At 50.7% G+C, this 18,556-nt stretch overlaps 1 protein-coding gene across 2 annotated transcripts; it reads left to right on the top strand.

Annotated features, from left to right (window-relative positions):
• The first annotated feature begins 411 nt into the window (after positions 1-411).
• On the top strand, positions 412-18,249 carry LOC121435939 (epoxide hydrolase 1-like). Of its 2 annotated transcripts, XM_041635519.1 has the most exons (10): positions 412-615; positions 723-944; positions 4,609-4,796; positions 6,957-7,137; positions 8,620-8,847; positions 9,400-9,529; positions 10,065-10,273; positions 12,503-12,611; positions 16,928-17,053; positions 17,486-18,249. In XM_041635519.1, the coding sequence occupies exons 3-10, from the start codon at positions 4,614-4,616 to the stop codon at positions 17,685-17,687; spliced, it is 1,368 nt and encodes a 455-aa protein (XP_041491453.1). In that variant the 5' UTR covers positions 412-615; positions 723-944; positions 4,609-4,613; the 3' UTR covers positions 17,688-18,249. The 2 variants fall into 2 exon arrangements, with proteins under 2 accessions (XP_041491453.1, XP_041491452.1); XM_041635518.1 differs by lacking the exon at positions 723-944 and having other exon boundaries at positions 413-615.
• The last annotated feature ends 307 nt before the right edge of the window (positions 18,250-18,556 follow it).

Below are 18,556 nucleotides of genomic sequence, written 5' to 3'. Positions count from 1 at the left end.
CCACTGAGTAACTAACAGGCACCTCGAGCATCCAGTTTTGATGCAGCAGACTAAGGCATGGCTTAGGAAGCAGGCGGGACGGAGTGGGACAGTGGGAGCTGTTATCACGCCACCTAGAGTGGCACGCGGTTTTCAATTATGAATTGTTTCTGAAGTTTCAATATAACGTTTTCAGGTTGCCGTTTCCCCACACATAACCCAAACTCCACCAAGAAAGAAGCCTGCACCCTAGGTCCCCGAGTCCCTTCCTTTAGATGGAGGGCCAGCAGTGATCTCTTGGTACCCAGCCTCCGGGTCATTGAAGTTCAGTTTGCTGTCTGAAGTCCAGAGTCATAACTGCCCTGGATACACACAGATCAGCTGAGTCATTGGGCGGTGCAAGTGTACAAAAGAGAGTGGGTAGACGCTCACACTTGATCTGACCTGCCTCTCCCCCAAGGGCTTGGGATGTGTGCAGAGCTCCGCAGGTCTGCAGCTTGACGAGGAATCAGGAGCCTGAGTCCTTGTGGACAGTCAGGGGCACACCGGGATAGCCCTGCCCAGAAGAGGAAATCAGGCACTGCTGTCCCCAGGAAAAGCAACAGTGGTGTTTTGGTCACTCCCTGCTGCAGTCAGGTAGGGGGATGATTGTCAAGTTCCTTGGACAAGTCGGTCATCTTTCCTGCTGCCCCTTCTTGCTGCTCTCCTGATAATGCCATGCAAAATTTGCTCATTTCTTCCAGGACCTGCTCAGCTGGGTCCAAAAAACAGCGACTGTCTGTGCCCCCTGTGGTGCAGGGTGCTAGGAACAGCGACAGGAGCCGGGACAGGCCTCGGGCTGGGGGAACTGCATGCACCTGCCCGCTCTGCCAGGGCACTTACTCCCTGTGTCCCCCACAGTCCCTACACCTACCCTACCTTCCATGACAAGAGGATCCAGAGGATACTGTGCACCTTCTCCGAGAGTAAGGTTTCTGTCAGGGAGGAGGTGGCTTTCGATTTAAAAAAGGAAACAAGAAAGAAACCTGTGCAACAATCTATTCTTTCTTCCCTTCCTTCCTTCCTTCCTTCCCTCCCTCCCTCCCTCCCTCCCTCCCTTCCTTCCCTTCCTTCCTCCCTTTCTTTCCTCCTTCCCTCCTTTCTTTTCTTCTTTTTTCTTTCTTTCTTTCTTCCTTTCTTTCCTTCAACATTCTTTTCTTAATCCACTAAAGTCGGACGGGCCTGTCTATGCCCACTCCGGTCTGTTTTAATTCAAGGAATGCTGGTCTTGCCACCTGACTGATAGTTATCAAAGACGTGTCTCCTGGGGACAAGCACTGAGTGTGAGGAAAGGAAATCCTGAGACAGACAGGCTGAGCATGGTCACTCCCAGGATCCCCCATGCTGCCCCTGGCGAGACCGGCAAAGCCTGCTTCTGGTACTGTAAGGCTCCCCAGAAACTTTGTCACAGACACTCTGATTCACACAGAACTGAGGAGGGAAATGTGTGGGAAAGTTCACGTCTGTGATCACAGGGCGTGGCTCCGAAAGCTGGCTGGAGTGAGGGCTAAATTTGCCTGTGGTTCTAGTTAATGGGAATTGTGTCGATCTTGAAAGCTGCAGCGGCATCTGAGGTGGAGTGGGGAGTCTGAGCCGAGAGGAGCTGGCCATGGAGGGGGCTGAATCTGTGTGGCAGCGGTGAGGTGCCTAGTGGTGGGTGGGTGGGAGGGAAGAAACAGGTGGACTCCAGGGCTGATGACGGGCTTGGGGAGGTTGGTAAGGTCACTGTCCAGACATAATCAGTTTCCACGTGTGAGTTCCCATACACGCCAGGAAGCAGGTGCCCAATACCTAGCCACAGTGCGGCAGAAACCCTAGTGCTGACCCTCTGCACACTCGTGTATTCAGGAAGGGCATCCACAGGCCTGATTATCAGCTTTAAGGGACTCTCTATAGCGGTACCCTGGAGCCTCTATCAAAACCCAGGAAGAGCCGGACACACAGACAGGGTGCTTTCCTGCCTACACTTCCACTGCCTGGAGTGGCCCTGCGCCCATCTGGTCCCCTCTATCTTCTGTCATCCACTGCTCCTACACGCATTGCATCTTATGAAACCTCTGCCACTGTCCCAAAGACACAGTTCATGTTCCAGCCACAGTCTGGGCTGAGCCTTCCTCCTGTTGGTCTGCAGAAACCAAGTTCTTTTTCTCTCTGAAGGGGAAAAAAAACAGGCATCAAGTGGGGATTAACACATAACCTGATTTTCTGAACTTTAATAGGCCATGAGTAGCCACAGAAATTCAAGAAGTGGTTGCATTGGGCCCAGAGGAGGGTGGAACTTGGAGGAACCAGCCACTGTATAGGTGGCTACAGATGGCATGAATCTACTCCAATTGGATTAGACATTTAAAGGGTATGTGCTGTTTCAATAAAGCTGTTGGAAATACACAGAGATGATATGGGGGCCAAAGACGGGCTTCCTAATGCTTTATCAACAACTGGACTCTATCTCCCAGAACCTTTGACCCGTTGCTCCCCTTCACACACCAGAAGGACAACCCTCTAGAGAGACTGAGCAAGGAGCCCAGTCAGCTCCACTCAGACCCAGGCCCTGCTGTCAGGTCCATACAGCGGGTAGTCCCTCATCTCCCAGGGATCTAGGTGGGCAGAAAGCCTTCCTAGTAGGAGCCAAAGGCTCCTCAGAGGTCCCAGGCCTCAGAATGTGCCCCAGGGACCTATCCAGGGCTGTGTCAAAGTCACTATGCTCATTTCCCCAGGATAGTTCATGGTTTTCATGACACAGTGGGAGTGAGGTGGATTTACCTATCTTCTCATTGGCTTCCAACTTTTCTATACACAATTTCAGGATTGTTGGCCTAAATTAAACCGAACATGTGGTCCATGCCTGCTGTTCTGGGTCCTAGGGAAACTGAGGCAGGAAGATGGCTGGAGCTCAAGGGTCGGTGACCTCCTGGGGTCATAGTCAGAGTTCCTCTCAGAACAATTACAAAAAGCAGAGTCTGAAGGCTACTGTTTATTTAAAACAACAGAGCCCAGCACTGGGAACACACGAATCATAAACCATGCTCACAGTCAAAGAGGCTGGAACAAAGGGATGTTTTAAAAAGGCGGAATACGGAATGTGGAAATGGAGAAACAGAAGAAGAGTTCTGGCCTAGTGTGGTTAAGAATGTGGATTGTAGCCATAGCCACAGCAATTAAAGCAAAGCAAACAAAAGAAACTAAAAGACGCATGGCAGAGGCTGGTTTTTACAAATGATTCTTGACTGTGGTGATGGGTCAGAGGCCTCGCTCTGAGATGGGGTGCATAGTCACTGTACTGATCCCTTGAAGAAGCACTTCTGTGTGAGGCTGGGTGGCCGTGTGTGAGCCTAGGGGGTGGCAGTCTTCAGTGACAGCTACCACCAAACGATCACACAGAAGAATCTCACGGGTTCATGTGAAAAAAACAAAACACAGCAGAAACAAGAAGCATGGCTTTCAGCAGGACCGTGGTGGCGCACGCCTTTAATCCCAGCACTCAGGAGGCAGAAGCAGGTGGATCTTTGTGAGTTCAAGACCAGCCTGATCTACAGAGTGAGTTCCAAGATAGCCAAAGCTACACAGAGAAATCCTGTCTCAGAAAGGAAGAAAAAAAAGAAAGAATTCCTTTTGCTCTGTCATTGTTGACATTTTTCTTACAGGAAAATGTGAAAGCCAGGAGTTCGTGGGGCAGGTGCCAGGGAGCAGCCCACTGGCAGCTGGAGTCTCTGGCCTACCAGGAAACAAGTCCTGGCCAAGTCTCCTCTTGTTGTACCCATAATCTTGAAAAGGAAATTTACCCAACCCAACGAGAAATCCAACCAGCACTCAGAAACTCCTTTTCAACTGTGCCCGGCTAATGCTCGGGGAATTCAGCCTGGAAACAAATTGGCCACCTTGTATGTAGAATGTTATGATGTGATTCTACCCAAGCTTCCATCTGCAGGCGGCCAGGAAGGTCTTACCCCACAAGAATTTTTGAGCAATGAAGCAAATGTTGCAGAGGCAGAAAATGAAAGCTTTTGGTTACCTCTATGCTGCAATGTGTTTTTGTTTTTTGTTTTTTGTTTTATTTTGTTTTGGTTTTTTTGGCAATTGTTAATCACAGGGCTGAAGAACTTGGTTACACTGCCTTTAACAAGACTTGGGCAGTTCTCAAGGTCATTCCTTCAAGGCAGTTTGTCAAATGTTTGCTCTCTTCTAATGAGAGGAGGGGCCTCTGATGAGCAAGTTTAAAAGCACAGCTTCAATACATCTAAGTTCCAACTTATCCCTCTCTGTACTGCTCTCTGTCTAGGAAGAACATGTCTGGACGGGCTTTACAGCTATGTTCTAGTAACCTTGAGGCAGGGGCCTTCAGCTAGCTATTTCTATGTAACTTCATGCTTCCTAAGCAGGCCTATTAGTGAATCTCTTTTTGTCATATTTAATTAATGCTACAGCTTGTTATTTCTCTTTTCCCATTCAGTCTCACAGAAGTCTTGTGGCTGGAACTTCTCCTGGGGATGCGTTGGGAAGATCCCTTTTGGTAGCTAGTCTCTGCAAAGCTAGACGTGAGGTTCTGGCTGGGTCGCTCCTCTTGCTGATGGATCCCATTCAATCTTACAGGAGTCATGTGGCTGGAACTCCTCCTGGCCTCAGTGCTGGGCCTTGTCATCTACCGGTTTGTCTCCCGGGACAAGGAGGAAACCTTACCACTTGAAGATGGCTGGTGGGGCCCAGGGTCGAAGTCCTCAACCAGAGAAGATGAGAGCATCCGACCTTTCAAGGTGGAAACATCAGATAAGGAGATCGAGGTGAGACACCCTTTCTCAGGCAGTAGCAAAAGCCGAGAGGTAGCCCTGTTGGGGCTCCACTCTGATGTGGATGAAGGCAGGGGTGGGAAAGAACTTGGGGACAGACCTTCAGTGACCCTTTATCTGTCCAGCCTTCTTCTCAAGCAAGATACAGACTACTCCCTAGAAAGATGTTAGGGTTAGATGTTTATCTTCTCCTGTAACTCCCCAGTTTTAACCTAAGGACCAGGATGGGTCGGGAAGACTGCCAGGGAGTCGTCTCATCCACAGGTCACAGGAGTTTTCTACATTCAGCTCCCCTTGCCCAACCCAAAGGATGGAGCCTGAGATAGCTTGAAGGGAAAAGTGAACAGATGCTTCAAATTATTTGTGGTAATCTCACCAACAGAGGGAGAAGATGCCCCCTGGAAATGCAACAGCTTGGAGATCACGGGGTTAGCCATAAGTGTACCCTTACTATGTGTTGGGTACTCCTGGGCCTGTCAGGATCTTAATCAAGCTGTCCAGTGGGGCTCGCTATCTCAGCTCACAGAGGATAAAAATGAAGTGGCCATGGGTCCCAGGAGACTGTATGAATGAACAAGAGGAATTGTCAGAAATCAGCTGCAGTTCCAAGGTCACTTCTGCACAACCCCAAAGTCAAAATAATCAAACCAGAAGGGGCAGAGAGCAAAGGAAAGAGCATCCTGGAAGGGCCTGGGGAGTCTAATGTGGTCTCGCCCATCCGTTTTTCCATCCTAAGTAGTTGAGCACCCATGAGGTGCAGGCGCTCTATGAAATGCATAGGAGAAGACAGACATGCCCCCTTCCCCCATACAGCTTCACGCACACACTCAGCCTCCGCGAATGAGTAAGGAATACATGGTGTTAAGATTTGGAGACACACAGATCAGTAAGAATCAGCATCATCAGACGCACTGACTAAAGATCACCAAAGTTCCAAGGAGAAAGGGACCAAGAACTAGGAGGCTGAGGGCAGAAGCTGGGCTTTGAAGTGTGCAAGCCTGTCTGGGAAAGGCCAGGGCCCTGGGGAAGTCTCTGGTAATGCCTGAGCTCTTCCATGACCTGAAATGAGCATGCCCAGATGGACTGCTAGATTGTTAGCCTGATTCACACCCAGAACTTGTCTCCTCAACAGTCCATTTTATCTCCCTGGGTTAGGGTGAGTTGTTCAACTGTTAGCAGGTGTTGGCACATCATGGCTCACAGGCCAGATGTAGCCTGTGACCTTTTCCTGCACTGGCCACTGTCAAGAATGACTTTTGTAATCTTGAAATCAGTGTGAACAAAAGGCAAAAAAAAACCCTAGAAATTGGAGGTATGCAATGATTGTATGACATTTGAGCTTCAGTCATGGATGTAACTTGATGGAGCACGGCCTCATTGACCATGCGGGGGTCATCTGTGGCCACGGCCTCACTGCTTATGTGCGGGTCATCTGAGCCATGGCCTCACTGCTGATGTGGGGGTCATCTGTGGCCATGGCCTCACTGTTTATGCACGGTTCATCTGTGGCAAAGGCGTCACTGCTCATGTGGAGGTCATCTGTGGCCATGGTCTTATTGCTCATGCAGGGGTTATCAGTGGCATCTCCTTTGCTGCAGGGAGAACCTGCATCTTGCAAAGCCTAGTAATTTTGTTCTGTGGCTCTTGACAAAGTGCCTGCTCTATAGAGGCTTGGTGAATTAAAAGCAAGTATTGGAGCTGGGCAGTGGTGGTGCACATGTTTAATCCCAGCACTTGGGAGACAGAGGAAGGCGGATCTCTGTGAGTTCAAGGCCAGCCTGGTCTAGAGTGTGTGTCCAATACAGTCAAGGCTAAAGAGAAACCCTGCCTCAAAAAAAAAAAAAAAAAACAAAGTGAGTATTGTTGACACACCTAAGGAATGAGAAGATGCCTGGAAGGGAGCTGGAAGGGAGAACGGATCATGTGTGGCCTGAGCAGTCTTCCAGTCTCTCCCTGCACCTCCCATCCCACCAATACATGAAAGGGAATTTGAAGTCCACAGGGAGAACCCATAAGCCTCTCAGGGATCCAGTGACACCCATGGGCCCTGTGTGGCCCCTCCACAGTGTCCATCTGTGGCTGCAGGGTTCACTCTGAGTTGTGGACACAGCTCTCTCCTGCCTCTGCCCACCCACCCTGACTTCTTCACTGCAGGACTTACACCACAGGATCGATAGTTTCCGGGCATCTCCACCTTTGGAGGGCAGTCGCTTCCACTATGGCTTCAACGCCAGCTACCTGAAGAAAGTGGTGTCCTACTGGAGGAATGAGTTTGACTGGAGGAAGCAGGTGGAGATCCTCAACCAGTACCCTCACTTCAAGACCAAGATTGAAGGTGAGTTTGCAGACGCCCAGCTGGGCCTAGGGGTGTGTGAGTCACAGGGGCAGCCTTCCTGTGTGAGATTAGTGACCCAGTTGAATTGTTATTTTCCTCAGTGCTCAACATAAAACTTGACAAAGATAAGTGAAGTATCACTGGTTTGTTTTCGTCGTGGTTTGAGGGTACAGTCCATCCTGGCAGGGAAGCCCCTGCAGCAAGGAAGTGATGTCATACTGGAAACAGAAAGGAATGGGAGCTCCTCATTTTCCTGTCTTCCATATTGTTTTTTGGCCATCCCATGATGCCCATATTCAGGGCGGGTCTTCTCACTTCTCAAGCCTCTGTGGAAACACCCTCACATGGATCTCCCATGTGATCCCCAAACCAACCAAGTTGGCAATAAAGATCACAGCTGTAATCCCAGACATGTGGGGTCAGGAGGTGGAGATCCTTGGGGGCTCCCAGCCCAAACAAAATAACATGTTTCAAGTTCAGTGGTAGACCCTGTCTTAAAGGAATAAAGCAAAGTATTACAGAAGGACTTCTGATGTCCTCCCTGACCTCAGCACACATGCGCACACACTCACACACTTGTATACACACACACACACACACACACACACACACACACAAGCTTAAGAAAAGAAGGGTTTGTTTCAGCTAACACTTCAAGGGTGCAGGCCATCATGATGATGTCATGGTGGGAGGAGCATGAAGAAGCCAGTCCCCTGCAGCTGCAGTCAGGAGCACAGAGCAATGAATTCTTGCGCTCAGCTGACTTTCTTCTTTACATTCAGTCCAGTAACCTAGTCCGGGGGCTGGTGCTGCCCAATTAGTGATGGGTCTTCCCACCTGAAGCTAATCTAAACAATCCCTCGCGGATTTGCCCAGAGACTTGTCTCCTAGACAATTCTCCATCCCACCAAGTCAAAAATTCACAGCAGCTCTCGCAAACCCTAAAGGCAATCAGATATGGAAACACTTAAGAAATACCAGAGCCACTGTGCAAACTTTTCAAGTTCACATCTCTTGGGGTAAAATACACAGAACCTGACATCAGGACAAGTGGCCCGTGGAGGAGGAGGAAGCAGGTCAGGCAATGCGCAGGATGGGACTAGGCAGTACTTCGCTTTCAGTGGTGGCAAGCTAGGAAATGCAACTTCCACTCACTGGCTACCTAGTAACCATGGTTACTAGAGTGTTGCAGCACAAAGCCTGCTCAGGGTACAAATGCTCAAAGAGAACAGTCCTGGCCTTCGATTCACGTTGGACAGTAGCGGGCTAAGACCATCCTGTGTGATCTGGTAGGACTGGCAGCCTGTGCTGGGCCTGGTGTTTGCAGGATGGGTCCTGCTGGGCCTGGTGTTTGCAGGATGCTCTGCAGGCCTGGGTTTGTGGTTCTCTGTACCATCTACAGCTATTTGGTGGCCTCAGTGCCCAGGAGCCTCCACTGCAGCAGGCCCCTCCGTCCCTCACCCCGACTGTGCTCTTCCCCAGGGCTGGACATCCACTTCATCCACGTGAAGCCTCCCCAGCTGCCCTCAGGCCTCACCCCAAAGCCCTTGCTGATGGTGCACGGCTGGCCTGGCTCCTTCTATGAGTTCTACAAGATCATCCCGCTGCTGACCGACCCCAAGGCCCACGGCCTGAGTGACGAGCACGTGTTTGAAGTCATCTGCCCCTCCATTCCTGGCTATGGCTTCTCAGAGGCATCTAGCAAGAAAGGTACAGGGTGCTGGAGGGTGGCACATGCCAGACTGTGCCTCATGTAGCCAAGATGCCACGGCGTTCTCCTTTTAAGATGAAGCAGGGAATCTAGAGAGTCTGACAGACATTTTAGGTTCTACATGGCCAGTTCTTTAGTGGCATGAGCCAAGGGGATAGATGTGGCTGCCTAGCACTGCTCAGGCGTGGACTCATGCATTTGCTGCTCAGGGGCAGCTCCATACCTGGGCCATGCCCTGCTCTAGGCCAACACGGCTAATAAAGTCCCTGTGCAGGGTATCCTGCAACCTACAGTGACTAGCCAAGCTCTGCACACACCTTCCTGCCTGGCAGAGTGGCAGCTACTGAATCACCGCCCTATCCTGAGGAAGGCAGCTCTCACCCTTTCCCTGTGTCCGGGGAAAGTGTCCTTGCATCTCTAAGATTCCTTCTAGCTTTCTGTGGGCCTCTGTTTCCTCAGCTTGGAGGGAGGCTGGTCTAGGGTACTTCGCAGGCACCCGAGTGTTCTGAAGGCGTCCTCATGACTCCCCTGTCTGTGCCCTTCACATTCAGGCTTTGATACTGTGGCCACCGCCAGGATCTTCTACAAGCTGATGTCACGGCTGGGCTTCCAGAAATTCTACATTCAAGGCGGGGACTGGGGGTCCCTCATCTGCACCAACATGGCCCAGATGGTTCCCAAGTGAGTCGATGTAGTCATTCAGGCATGGTACAGCCTCGCCAGGATCTGTGTGTACACCATCCACACAGGACACAGGGCTGTTCACCCTAGGCCCTCCTCAGAGGGAGACTGGGAGCTCCCTCTAAGCCAAGTCCTCCGTGGTACCGAAGAGGGATATCTAAGAATGGAATATACTGGTCCCACCCTCCTCCGGGGGTAACACGAGAGTAGTGGCCCTTCATAGGCACCCAGGCTAACCACAGTGTACTGAGTGGCATTCATACCTTTCCTGTTACACACGTGGTCCACGGGCTGCAAGCTGGACACACCTGGTTGACCTTCATGGTTGGCAGACTCTAAAGTTTCCCTGGTCAGAACTCTTTAGAAACTGTCCTTTCTTGCCCCTCACCTCCAAGTCCATGCATTTTCACTGGGACAGACGGATGAAGGAGGCTGACTTGTGCTCTCCAGTTCTGTGACATGTCCCTGTCCTCCATCTCCTTCCCAAAGCCTTCATAGCAGGCAAAATCACCTGTGCCCATTTCTCGGTCCACAGCCACGTGAAAGGCCTACACCTGAATATAGCTTTCATGACAAAAAATATCTACACCCTGACCCCACTCCTGGGCCAGAGCTTCGGGAGATTTCTTGGCTACACTGAGAGGGATATCGAGCTCCTATACCCCTTCAAGGAAAAGGTTTTCAACAGCATCGTGAGGGAGAGTGGCTACCTACACATCCAGGCCACCAAGCCAGACACCGTGGGTAAGTACACTCAGGAGAGGGAAACCGGTTCCTCCTAGGAGCAGTGCTCACGGAACGAAAGCAAGGACCTCAGAACAGAGACTGCATTCTCTATGGAGGCGGGTTCCCAAGGTCCCACATGCTTTCCAGATTCCCAGAATAATTCAAACACCTCCACTAATGTAATTCATCGTGTGCTCAAGGGGCTGAGATTGCTCACCCCCAGCCTGATTTTTAGTCCTCTACAAGGAGTAAAGAGAAAGGGCTAAGGGCAGAAGTCTAAGGGTTCAACAGCTATGGGTGCCACAGGGACTAGAAGTCTCAGTCAACTCTGAGAGGAGGGCTAGCAACCATTCCTGTCCCCTGGTTCTATTTACAGACAGCTTGTTTTAAAACCTACTTGCCAGGCAGTGGTGGTGCACTGCCCTTCGGAGGCAGGTGGATCTTTTTAAGTTCTAGGTCAGCCTGGTCTTCGGAATGAGTTCCGAGCCAGCCAAGGCTGTTACACGGAGAAACCCTGCCAGAAAAAAAACAAACAAAACAAAAAACTTGAAAATCTGGCAGTTTTACCAGTATCAATGAGCAGGTCCCAGTACATCTAACTCATTTTATTCACAGGAAACCAGTAAAGTGTTATCAGCAAAGGCAGGTAGGAGCACAAACCAGTTTTCTTTCTTTCCTTTTTGGTTTATCAAGACAAAGTTTCTCTGGGTAGCCCTGACTGTCCTGGAACTCTGTAGACGAGGTTCACCTCGAGGCTCACAGAGGCCTGCCCCTGCCTTCTGGGTGATTAAAGGCGTGTGCCAACACTGCCCAGCTTACAAACCAGTTTTTTAAGGACTGCAAAGCTCGTCTACAGAGTGGTAAATAAAGATCCCTAGAAAATGCCTTCATCCGTCTCTACAGACGAGAATCATTTGCCCTGCTCTGGCTTTTCTTTAATCTATGGAGCCATGAAGTGATTAATAACAAGGGTAGATGGAACCCTTAAAGCAGTGGCTCTCAGTCTGTGGGTTGTGGCCCCTTCGACAAACCTCTGTCTCCAAAAAATATTTACATTACAGTTCATGATAGTAGCAAAATTGCAGTTAAGGAGTGCAACACAAATAATTTTATGGTTGGGGGCACCACAGCATGGGGAATTGTATTAAGGAGTTGCAGCACTAGGAAGGTTGAGAATTACCGCCCTAAAGGTGTGGAGGACTGGGAAGGATGTTCCCCTGGTTCACTTAAAGACACCTGAGAATTGTTGGACCCATTTTTGGGCATCTCACAGTTCCTACGGCACAGAACATTCCAGATACTAACACTTGCTATGGTCAAAGCCTTGTGTTTGGTTTGGTCTGGGGCTTTTGCTGGTGGTTTGTTCAGAGTCTATTATTTTGGTTTTGTCTGGTTGGTTTGGTGCTAAGGATCTATGAAGAGTCTTGAGCAGATATCATACCACTGAGCTCCACCCCAAGGCCCTAGAGTTTTAATCTCTGGAATGTTATTTGGTGTCAGTCATGTGTCAATATTTATAATTGATTTTTCCTCTTAGGTACTTTTAGACTGTTTCTCTTCTTTTCCTTTCCTTCTATCTTTCTTTTGTGTGTGTATGTATGCAGCATGTATGTATGTATGTGCCTGAGTGTATACATGTGCACCGTGTGAGTAGGAGTCCTCAGAGGTCAGAAAAGGGTATTCAGTCCCCTGGAACTGGAGTAGCAGGTAGTTGTGAGCTGCCATGTGGGTTCTGGGAACTGAACCCAGGTCCTCTGCAAGAGCTCTTAACCACTAAGCCATATTTCCTGTTTTTCATTTTAAGTATCAAATTCTCATCTTTATAGAAACGGCATTGTAAGTTGGGTGAATGACGGAGCTTTTGAGCACTTGTGAAGCCCTGGATTCAAGGCTCAGTACCACAGAAAATGTGTGTATGTATGCATGTGTTTGCTTGTGTGTATGTGTGTGTGAACCCGTGTGTATGTGTGCATGTGTATGTGAGAGAGAGACAGAAAGACAGAGACACAGAGAGAGTTCTCTCTTGGACCTCAAGAAACCCAGTCCAGGAGATCATGGGGGGATTGGACCCACTCACCAGATGACGTCACAAGGGCCCCAGAGGCCCCAGATGTGGGACATGTGGCAGGGCTGTGCTGGAGACAGGGCTTCTGCCAATTACAACGCTGACCCAGCCACACACCTCTGTCCTGGAGTCATACTCTCTGGGGCCAGGCTCGAATCCCTCCCTTGCTCCTTCCCATCCAGGCTGTGCTCTGAACGACTCGCCCGTGGGCCTGGCTGCCTACATCTTAGAAAAGTTCTCCACCTGGACCAACCCAGAATACCGTGAACTGGAAGACGGAGGCCTGGAGAGGTGAGGCCCCATGGCCCTGCTGCAAGGACCCAGTCCCGAGGCTCTGCCTCTCCCTGCCCATCATTCATCCCTGATCGAGGTCCATAGAGGACCAGCAAGCTCCCCTGTCTTTGGTGTCCTACACATCCTATCACCCCACTCGTGACCAGAGAGACCCTGTGTGGAGGATGGAGAGGTGGAGACACCCACAGGACAAGTGTCTAGTTCAATAGGTTAGTGACACAGAGGACTCAGAACTCAGCAGCTCCCCCTACAGGCAAGGAGTCCCCAGGACAGTGAGCAACCCTTATTGCAGAATAGCAGGGTCTCTCACCCAGAGCCTCCACAGATTCTGTGGGGGCCAATGAAGAGAGGCTGTGGAAAAGACTGGGGAGCCATTCCATCTCCAGAGTTCTGGAAGCTGCACCATGCATCAGATTTTAGTCCTGTTCCTTAGCCTGGTGCAGGATTTCACTCTGGTCCCCAGCCCCCAGGGTCTATGCCTTTCTTTCCTTGTTCAGTGACACACAAAGTGCCCACCCCAGAGCTGTGGGCAGGAAGAGAAAATGAAATGGGATGGCATCTGCCCGGGGACAAAAACACTGTTCTGTCCCCACCCTCACCTCGGCACCACAGCAGCCTGATACAGTGAGTCTTCAAGAAATGGATGGGAGCCGGGTGGTGCTGGCACACACCTTTAATCCCAGCAGAGGCAGAGGCAGGCGGATCTCTGTGAGTTCGAGGTCAGCCTGATCTACAGAGCGAGTTCCAGGACAGTCAAGGCTACACAGAGAAACCCTGTCTTGAAAAAGAAAGAAACTGATGGTAGGAGAACAAGCCTGTGGGCGGAGGGCTGCGCAGGACCAGAGGAGACATCTGCTTTGTCTCAAGGGGAAGTGCCAGGATGTATGCCTCACTGAAGATCACTAAGATTCTCCTGGGCGGAAGAAGGGAACTGAGGCAGAGAGAAAAGCAATTTAAACGCAAGTTGAGTTTGGATTTGTCCAGTGACTTGAGCAGATCCGTCAAGGACAGGTCACCAATCCGTTCCTCTGGGCAGGTCACCAAGAGCCCGGACAAGTCCTCGCCCTGAGTCTGTCTCCCACAGAGCACACTCAGCAAGAATCCTGACTGAGAGAATGCCCCTGGCTCCCTGGCAAGGGACTTGGTATGCTCCTTGCGACCATGCCTGCAGCCCCCTTTAGTCTCTGGTCTGGCATGAGCAGCCCAGATCTCTGAGCAATGACAGACAGGTAGTTGTGGCAGGAAGAAGACTCACACCGAGTCCGGAAGTGGCCGGTGTGGTAGATGAGCAGCTGTGATCAGGCAGAAGACAGAGAGCTCCTGGCAGAGCTCCAGTCCACAGGAGACACATATTTGATTTAATCTCGGGGTAGTCTTCCCCCCAAGGAAGCTTCTCATCACCTAAAGTCTCCCTATTTTCCATTTCATAGAAATATTTCTGTAGTGCCCCCTTAGCCCTCAACACTCCAGGATGTCCCTGCCCTACTCCATTAGCAAAAGCAGGCAGAGGTAAATCAGAGCATGCTTCAGAGAACGGAAAGATCATTGGGCAAAAGGGCGTGGGAACTCGCGGAAAGCAGCAAACTCCTCCTAGGGCTGCTCTCAGTCCATAGCTGCTGATAATCAGCTAAATCCGGACCTGGAGCTGAGCTGAGGGCCAGGTAGGGAAAGCAGCCTGGGTATTGTGGTCCAGGTGCCAGGAGCAGGGACAGGCACCATGGGAAGAGAGAGTCAGGGCAGCTGAGGTTGAGGGAACAAGGAAGACACAGAACCAGGGTTTCTGGTCCAGATATCAATGCCTGGAAATGGCACATCTCCAGCTAGAGAGTGGAGAGTAAGAGGGAGGAACCTGTAGGTAGGACTGGGAGGACCCCTGAGCCTTTTTCATGTAAACACACATGCTTGCATACGAGAGTGTTCATGCACGTGTGTGAGGCTATGAGTATGCATGCCTAAAAGCCAACACAGGTGTGTATATGCATGTTGCACAGGTGAGTGTACAACACTGAGTGTGTCAGTATATTAGTAAGCACAGGTATGTGAGTGTATAAGCCCTTAACCACTATGCATATATGTGTGCGTGTGCATAGGTGTGAATGTGCAGGCCCCTGAAAACTGTGACTAGGTAGATGGGTGTTTGTGCATTCATGTGTGTACTGGCATGAATGTCAAATGGTCCGTCTCAGCATAGACAGTAAGATCATTCTTGGCATGGTTGTGTGGAGGGAGGGGCAGGGCTTGGACCCAGACATGTAGAGCTCAGGTGAGGGGTCTTTAGAGCCAAGTTCAACCTACATAGAAAAAATCTGAAGGACAGCACCCAGGGAAGCTGCAAAGTTTTGTTAACCACAAAGAAGGGAGAAAAGGGAAAGGAGAAACAAACAGGCAGGAAGATTGGGGAGACAAAACCCAGTAAGAGGCCCCTTTCTCTGGGTCTGGGCAGCAGAGACAGTTTCTGAATACAGGACTGAGAAAGGTTTCAGAGGAGGTTGCGGGCAAGTGGCCAGAATATGGATGTCGGCCAGGCTGGGAACAAAGTAACCTAGCGATATCGTGAGCCCCTAGACTGTATGTGAACAGTCCAGGGAGATAACTGACAGTGTGGGGCCAACAAGGCAGATGGGGAAGCCCAGAAAAGACCTCGAAACCAAGACAGATTGCTAACACAGCTATCTGGTCGGCCAAGATATCCTCAAAGAGGGTAGCAAGAAAAGGCGGAAGGGTGGGTACCAGCCTGCTAGGAAGAACCAGTTTGGGAACTTCAAAAGTGGCAGTAGCTAGGATTGGGTTTTCCGGAGGGGCAGGGAAAACACACGGGGACTTTGGACCACTGGAAGACTGAACAGCAGAAAACCACAGGGTTAAGGCTCTAAGGTCAGGGAACATCCTGGGAGCAGTGGCAGCATCCACAGTGGTCAGCCTGAGACCAGAGCAGGGGCTCTCCAGGAAGCTCCTGGGAATCTCTGGGGTTGTGACCCTGCAAAAGGCTACATCCTTCAGTGACAACAGGGATTCGCCAGCCCCTCATTGAGTTCCAAGCTCCTGGGAGTATAGGCTTCCCCTTGTTGTCTCCCTCCTTTCCTCTCAGGACCGAGTACAGAACCTGATCCCCAAGGAGGTAAGGTTTGGGCTCTCGGGTTCCCCCCACCTCCAGCCCTGTGGTGTTTGCCAAGCTAACCTGTCTGCACACCCTCCCACCATTTTGTTCTTCTTTCAAGACACAATCAAGGTCTTGACAAGACCAAGGTGTCAAGATCACCTCCTAGAGATGTCTTCCCTGACTGGTACCCAACCCAGACAAAACATGTCCCCAAGTCCTTGTCTTTCCTCTCCTCTACTAAGGGGCAGTGAACTCAAAAGGAAGGGAGTTCGTTGTGGCTCATGATTTCGGAGATTCCAGCTGTGGTATCTTGTTTCTGGGTCGACAGTGAGGTAGAGCATCAGGGCAGACAGGCAAGGCAGAGCCACAGAGCAGACCAGCTAAGAACAGGCCCCCAGTACCCTGCAGGCTTCAGCCAGACTCCTCTTGACTATCACCTCCCAAATGTTATCAAAATGGAAAGCCATCTATAGAGCTGTCTATTCATGATGTCAGAGTTCTCAGGATCCAATCACTTCCCCAAAGCCTTATATCAGTTTCTGGACCTTTTGTGAGGCACTTCCTATCCGAATCATCACACTGATTGGCATGCAATCAAAGTAAGGGACCCATGTTTTCTATATGCTTTACTTTGATGTCCCTCACATCTTCCAAGTATTACTCATTCTACTTTTACCAAAGGACAAACTGAGACGTGGGCATAGCAAACAACTGCAGCCGCAGGGCTCTTTAGTACCAGGGCCAAGACTAGTACCTGGGTCCCTTGACTCTTGGTTCATCACCTCAAACCACTTTGTGTGCTGGCTCCTGAGGAATACCCAGAAGACCAGCCTCTTCCTGCTGCCAGGAGTTTCAAATCCCTTAGCATCCTGAGAGAGGGAAATTAATTTGGAGAAACCTGGAATCTTGAACTGGGGGCGGGAGAATGGTCACTGGAGGGTGGGCAGTGCTAGCCTCAACCTGAAAAACGCAGGAGGAAGGAGGAGGTAGAAGCTGTGGTGTGCACCCCTGGGCTCAAAGCCCCTGGGTGCACGGGCGCCACCTGGTGGTGAGGCAGGTGAGAAACTTATAACTTGATTGCCATGGTCTGCACTCTGCACTAGCTATCCACCTAGAAGCAGGACCTATGGAAAAAAATGACACCGGTCATTTGAGGGAAGTCAGATAGGCAAGGACCCTGCCACTGACCTGGGCATCCTGTGTGCTTTCCCAGGAAGTTCTCCCTGGAAGATCTGCTGACCAACATCATGATCTACTGGACAACAGGAACCATTGTCTCCTCCCAGCGCTTCTACAAGGAGAACCTGGGTCAGGGCATCATGGTCCATAGGCATGAAGGGTAAGCCTGCTGAGCAGGGAGAGGGGACTCTGGGGCTGGGGCTGGTAACCACTTGGCCTTTAATTCAAAGAAGGCAAGATGGTGAGATAAGAAAGACAGCAGATGTTCTTGGGATCCTGATGTTCCCTGGATCCTGCTCTGCTGGGACAGAGGTATTGCAGTTTGCAAGGTATATATGCAGACCCTCAGGTGACAGTGAGGAAAAAGACTCGCAAAGTGGGTATTTAGAGGCTCACATGACCTGTCACATGGTCGTCCCAGGCAGAGAGCGTCCTTAGTAAGTAGAAGCAGTGGCTGTAGTGAATAGCTGTTTGATTCCTGAGTCTGTCCTTGTCATTATGGGTCCATTATGGGTCCTCAGCCCTGAGGTCCTCGTCTTGCCCATGGGACATGAGAGCAGCCTTAATCCCCAGCAACCCCTCTTCCCCACAGGATGAAGGTCTTGGTGCCCACTGGCTATGCTGCCTTCCCTTGTGAGCTACTGCATGCTCCAGAAAAGTGGGTGAAGGTCAAGTACCCCAAGCTCATCTCCTACTCCTACATGGAGCGTGGGGGCCACTTTGCTGCCTTTGAAGAGCCCAAGCTTCTGGCCCAGGACATCCGCAAGTTCGTGTCCCTGGCTGAGCTGCAGTGATGCCCTCGGGGATCAACCACAGCCTCAGCAGCCGCCCTGGTACCTCCCCTGGCTCCCTTAAGAAAGACGTCCCCTTTCGAAAGAAAGAGCTTAAGATTTTGTGCCCTGAAGGCTCTGGGAGCCTGGGTGCGCTCCTCCACATCTCACCACCCCATGTTAGGTCACAGACCTTAAAACATGTGGCCACTTTAAGAGTCAGGTGCCCCCAAGTGCCCCAGCTCTGGGAAGATATAGCCACGCCTCCCCCAGAGGAGGGTATAGTGATATTTTGTTTGTGCTTTAATAAATAAAGTTTGTCTGAAGATCAGAGTGCAAAGCAGCCATACTAATCAGCCATACAGGCCAGGCAGTGGAGGCACATGTCTTTAATCCCAGCAGCCACACTAGTCAGCCATAGAGGCCAGGAAGTGGTGGTGCACGCCTTTAATCCCAGTGGAATATAAGACAGGAGGAGACAGGAGCTCTGGGTCTCAGTCTGCATTTAGGCTGAGGACAGGATCGCCCAGCCTTGGTGGAGGTAAGAACTCTTAGTGGTTGGCTGCTTTGCTTTTCTGATCTTCAACTTGAACCCCAATATCTGTCTTTGGGTTTTTATTACTCATGCTATAAAAGGGAGAAGGAGAGCTAACAACTGCTCCGTCCTCCAAGTCTCCCCTCCACCTCACAGCTGTGGGCAAGCAACTGCTGCTCCCTAGACCCAAGGCAACTTTGAATTGTGATTTCATGCTTACCTAGTGCCTTCCTGGCCCCCTGACTCCTAGCAGGTAAGATGGATCACCAGGTGTGGAGCCTTCCCCACTTGCTAAGAACTCCCTTTGTCCCACACCCTCAGAGCCTCTCTTCCTTGCTCCTTCCCCTTAAGACCCCCT

This window comes from Microtus oregoni, unplaced genomic scaffold (assembly GCF_018167655.1).
Source record: "Microtus oregoni isolate MIOR12 unplaced genomic scaffold, Mior012 000047F_ref0000412, whole genome shotgun sequence".
Classification (NCBI taxonomy): domain Eukaryota; kingdom Metazoa; phylum Chordata; class Mammalia; order Rodentia; family Cricetidae; genus Microtus; species Microtus oregoni.
This window is presented reverse-complemented; position numbering and strand designations above follow the sequence as displayed.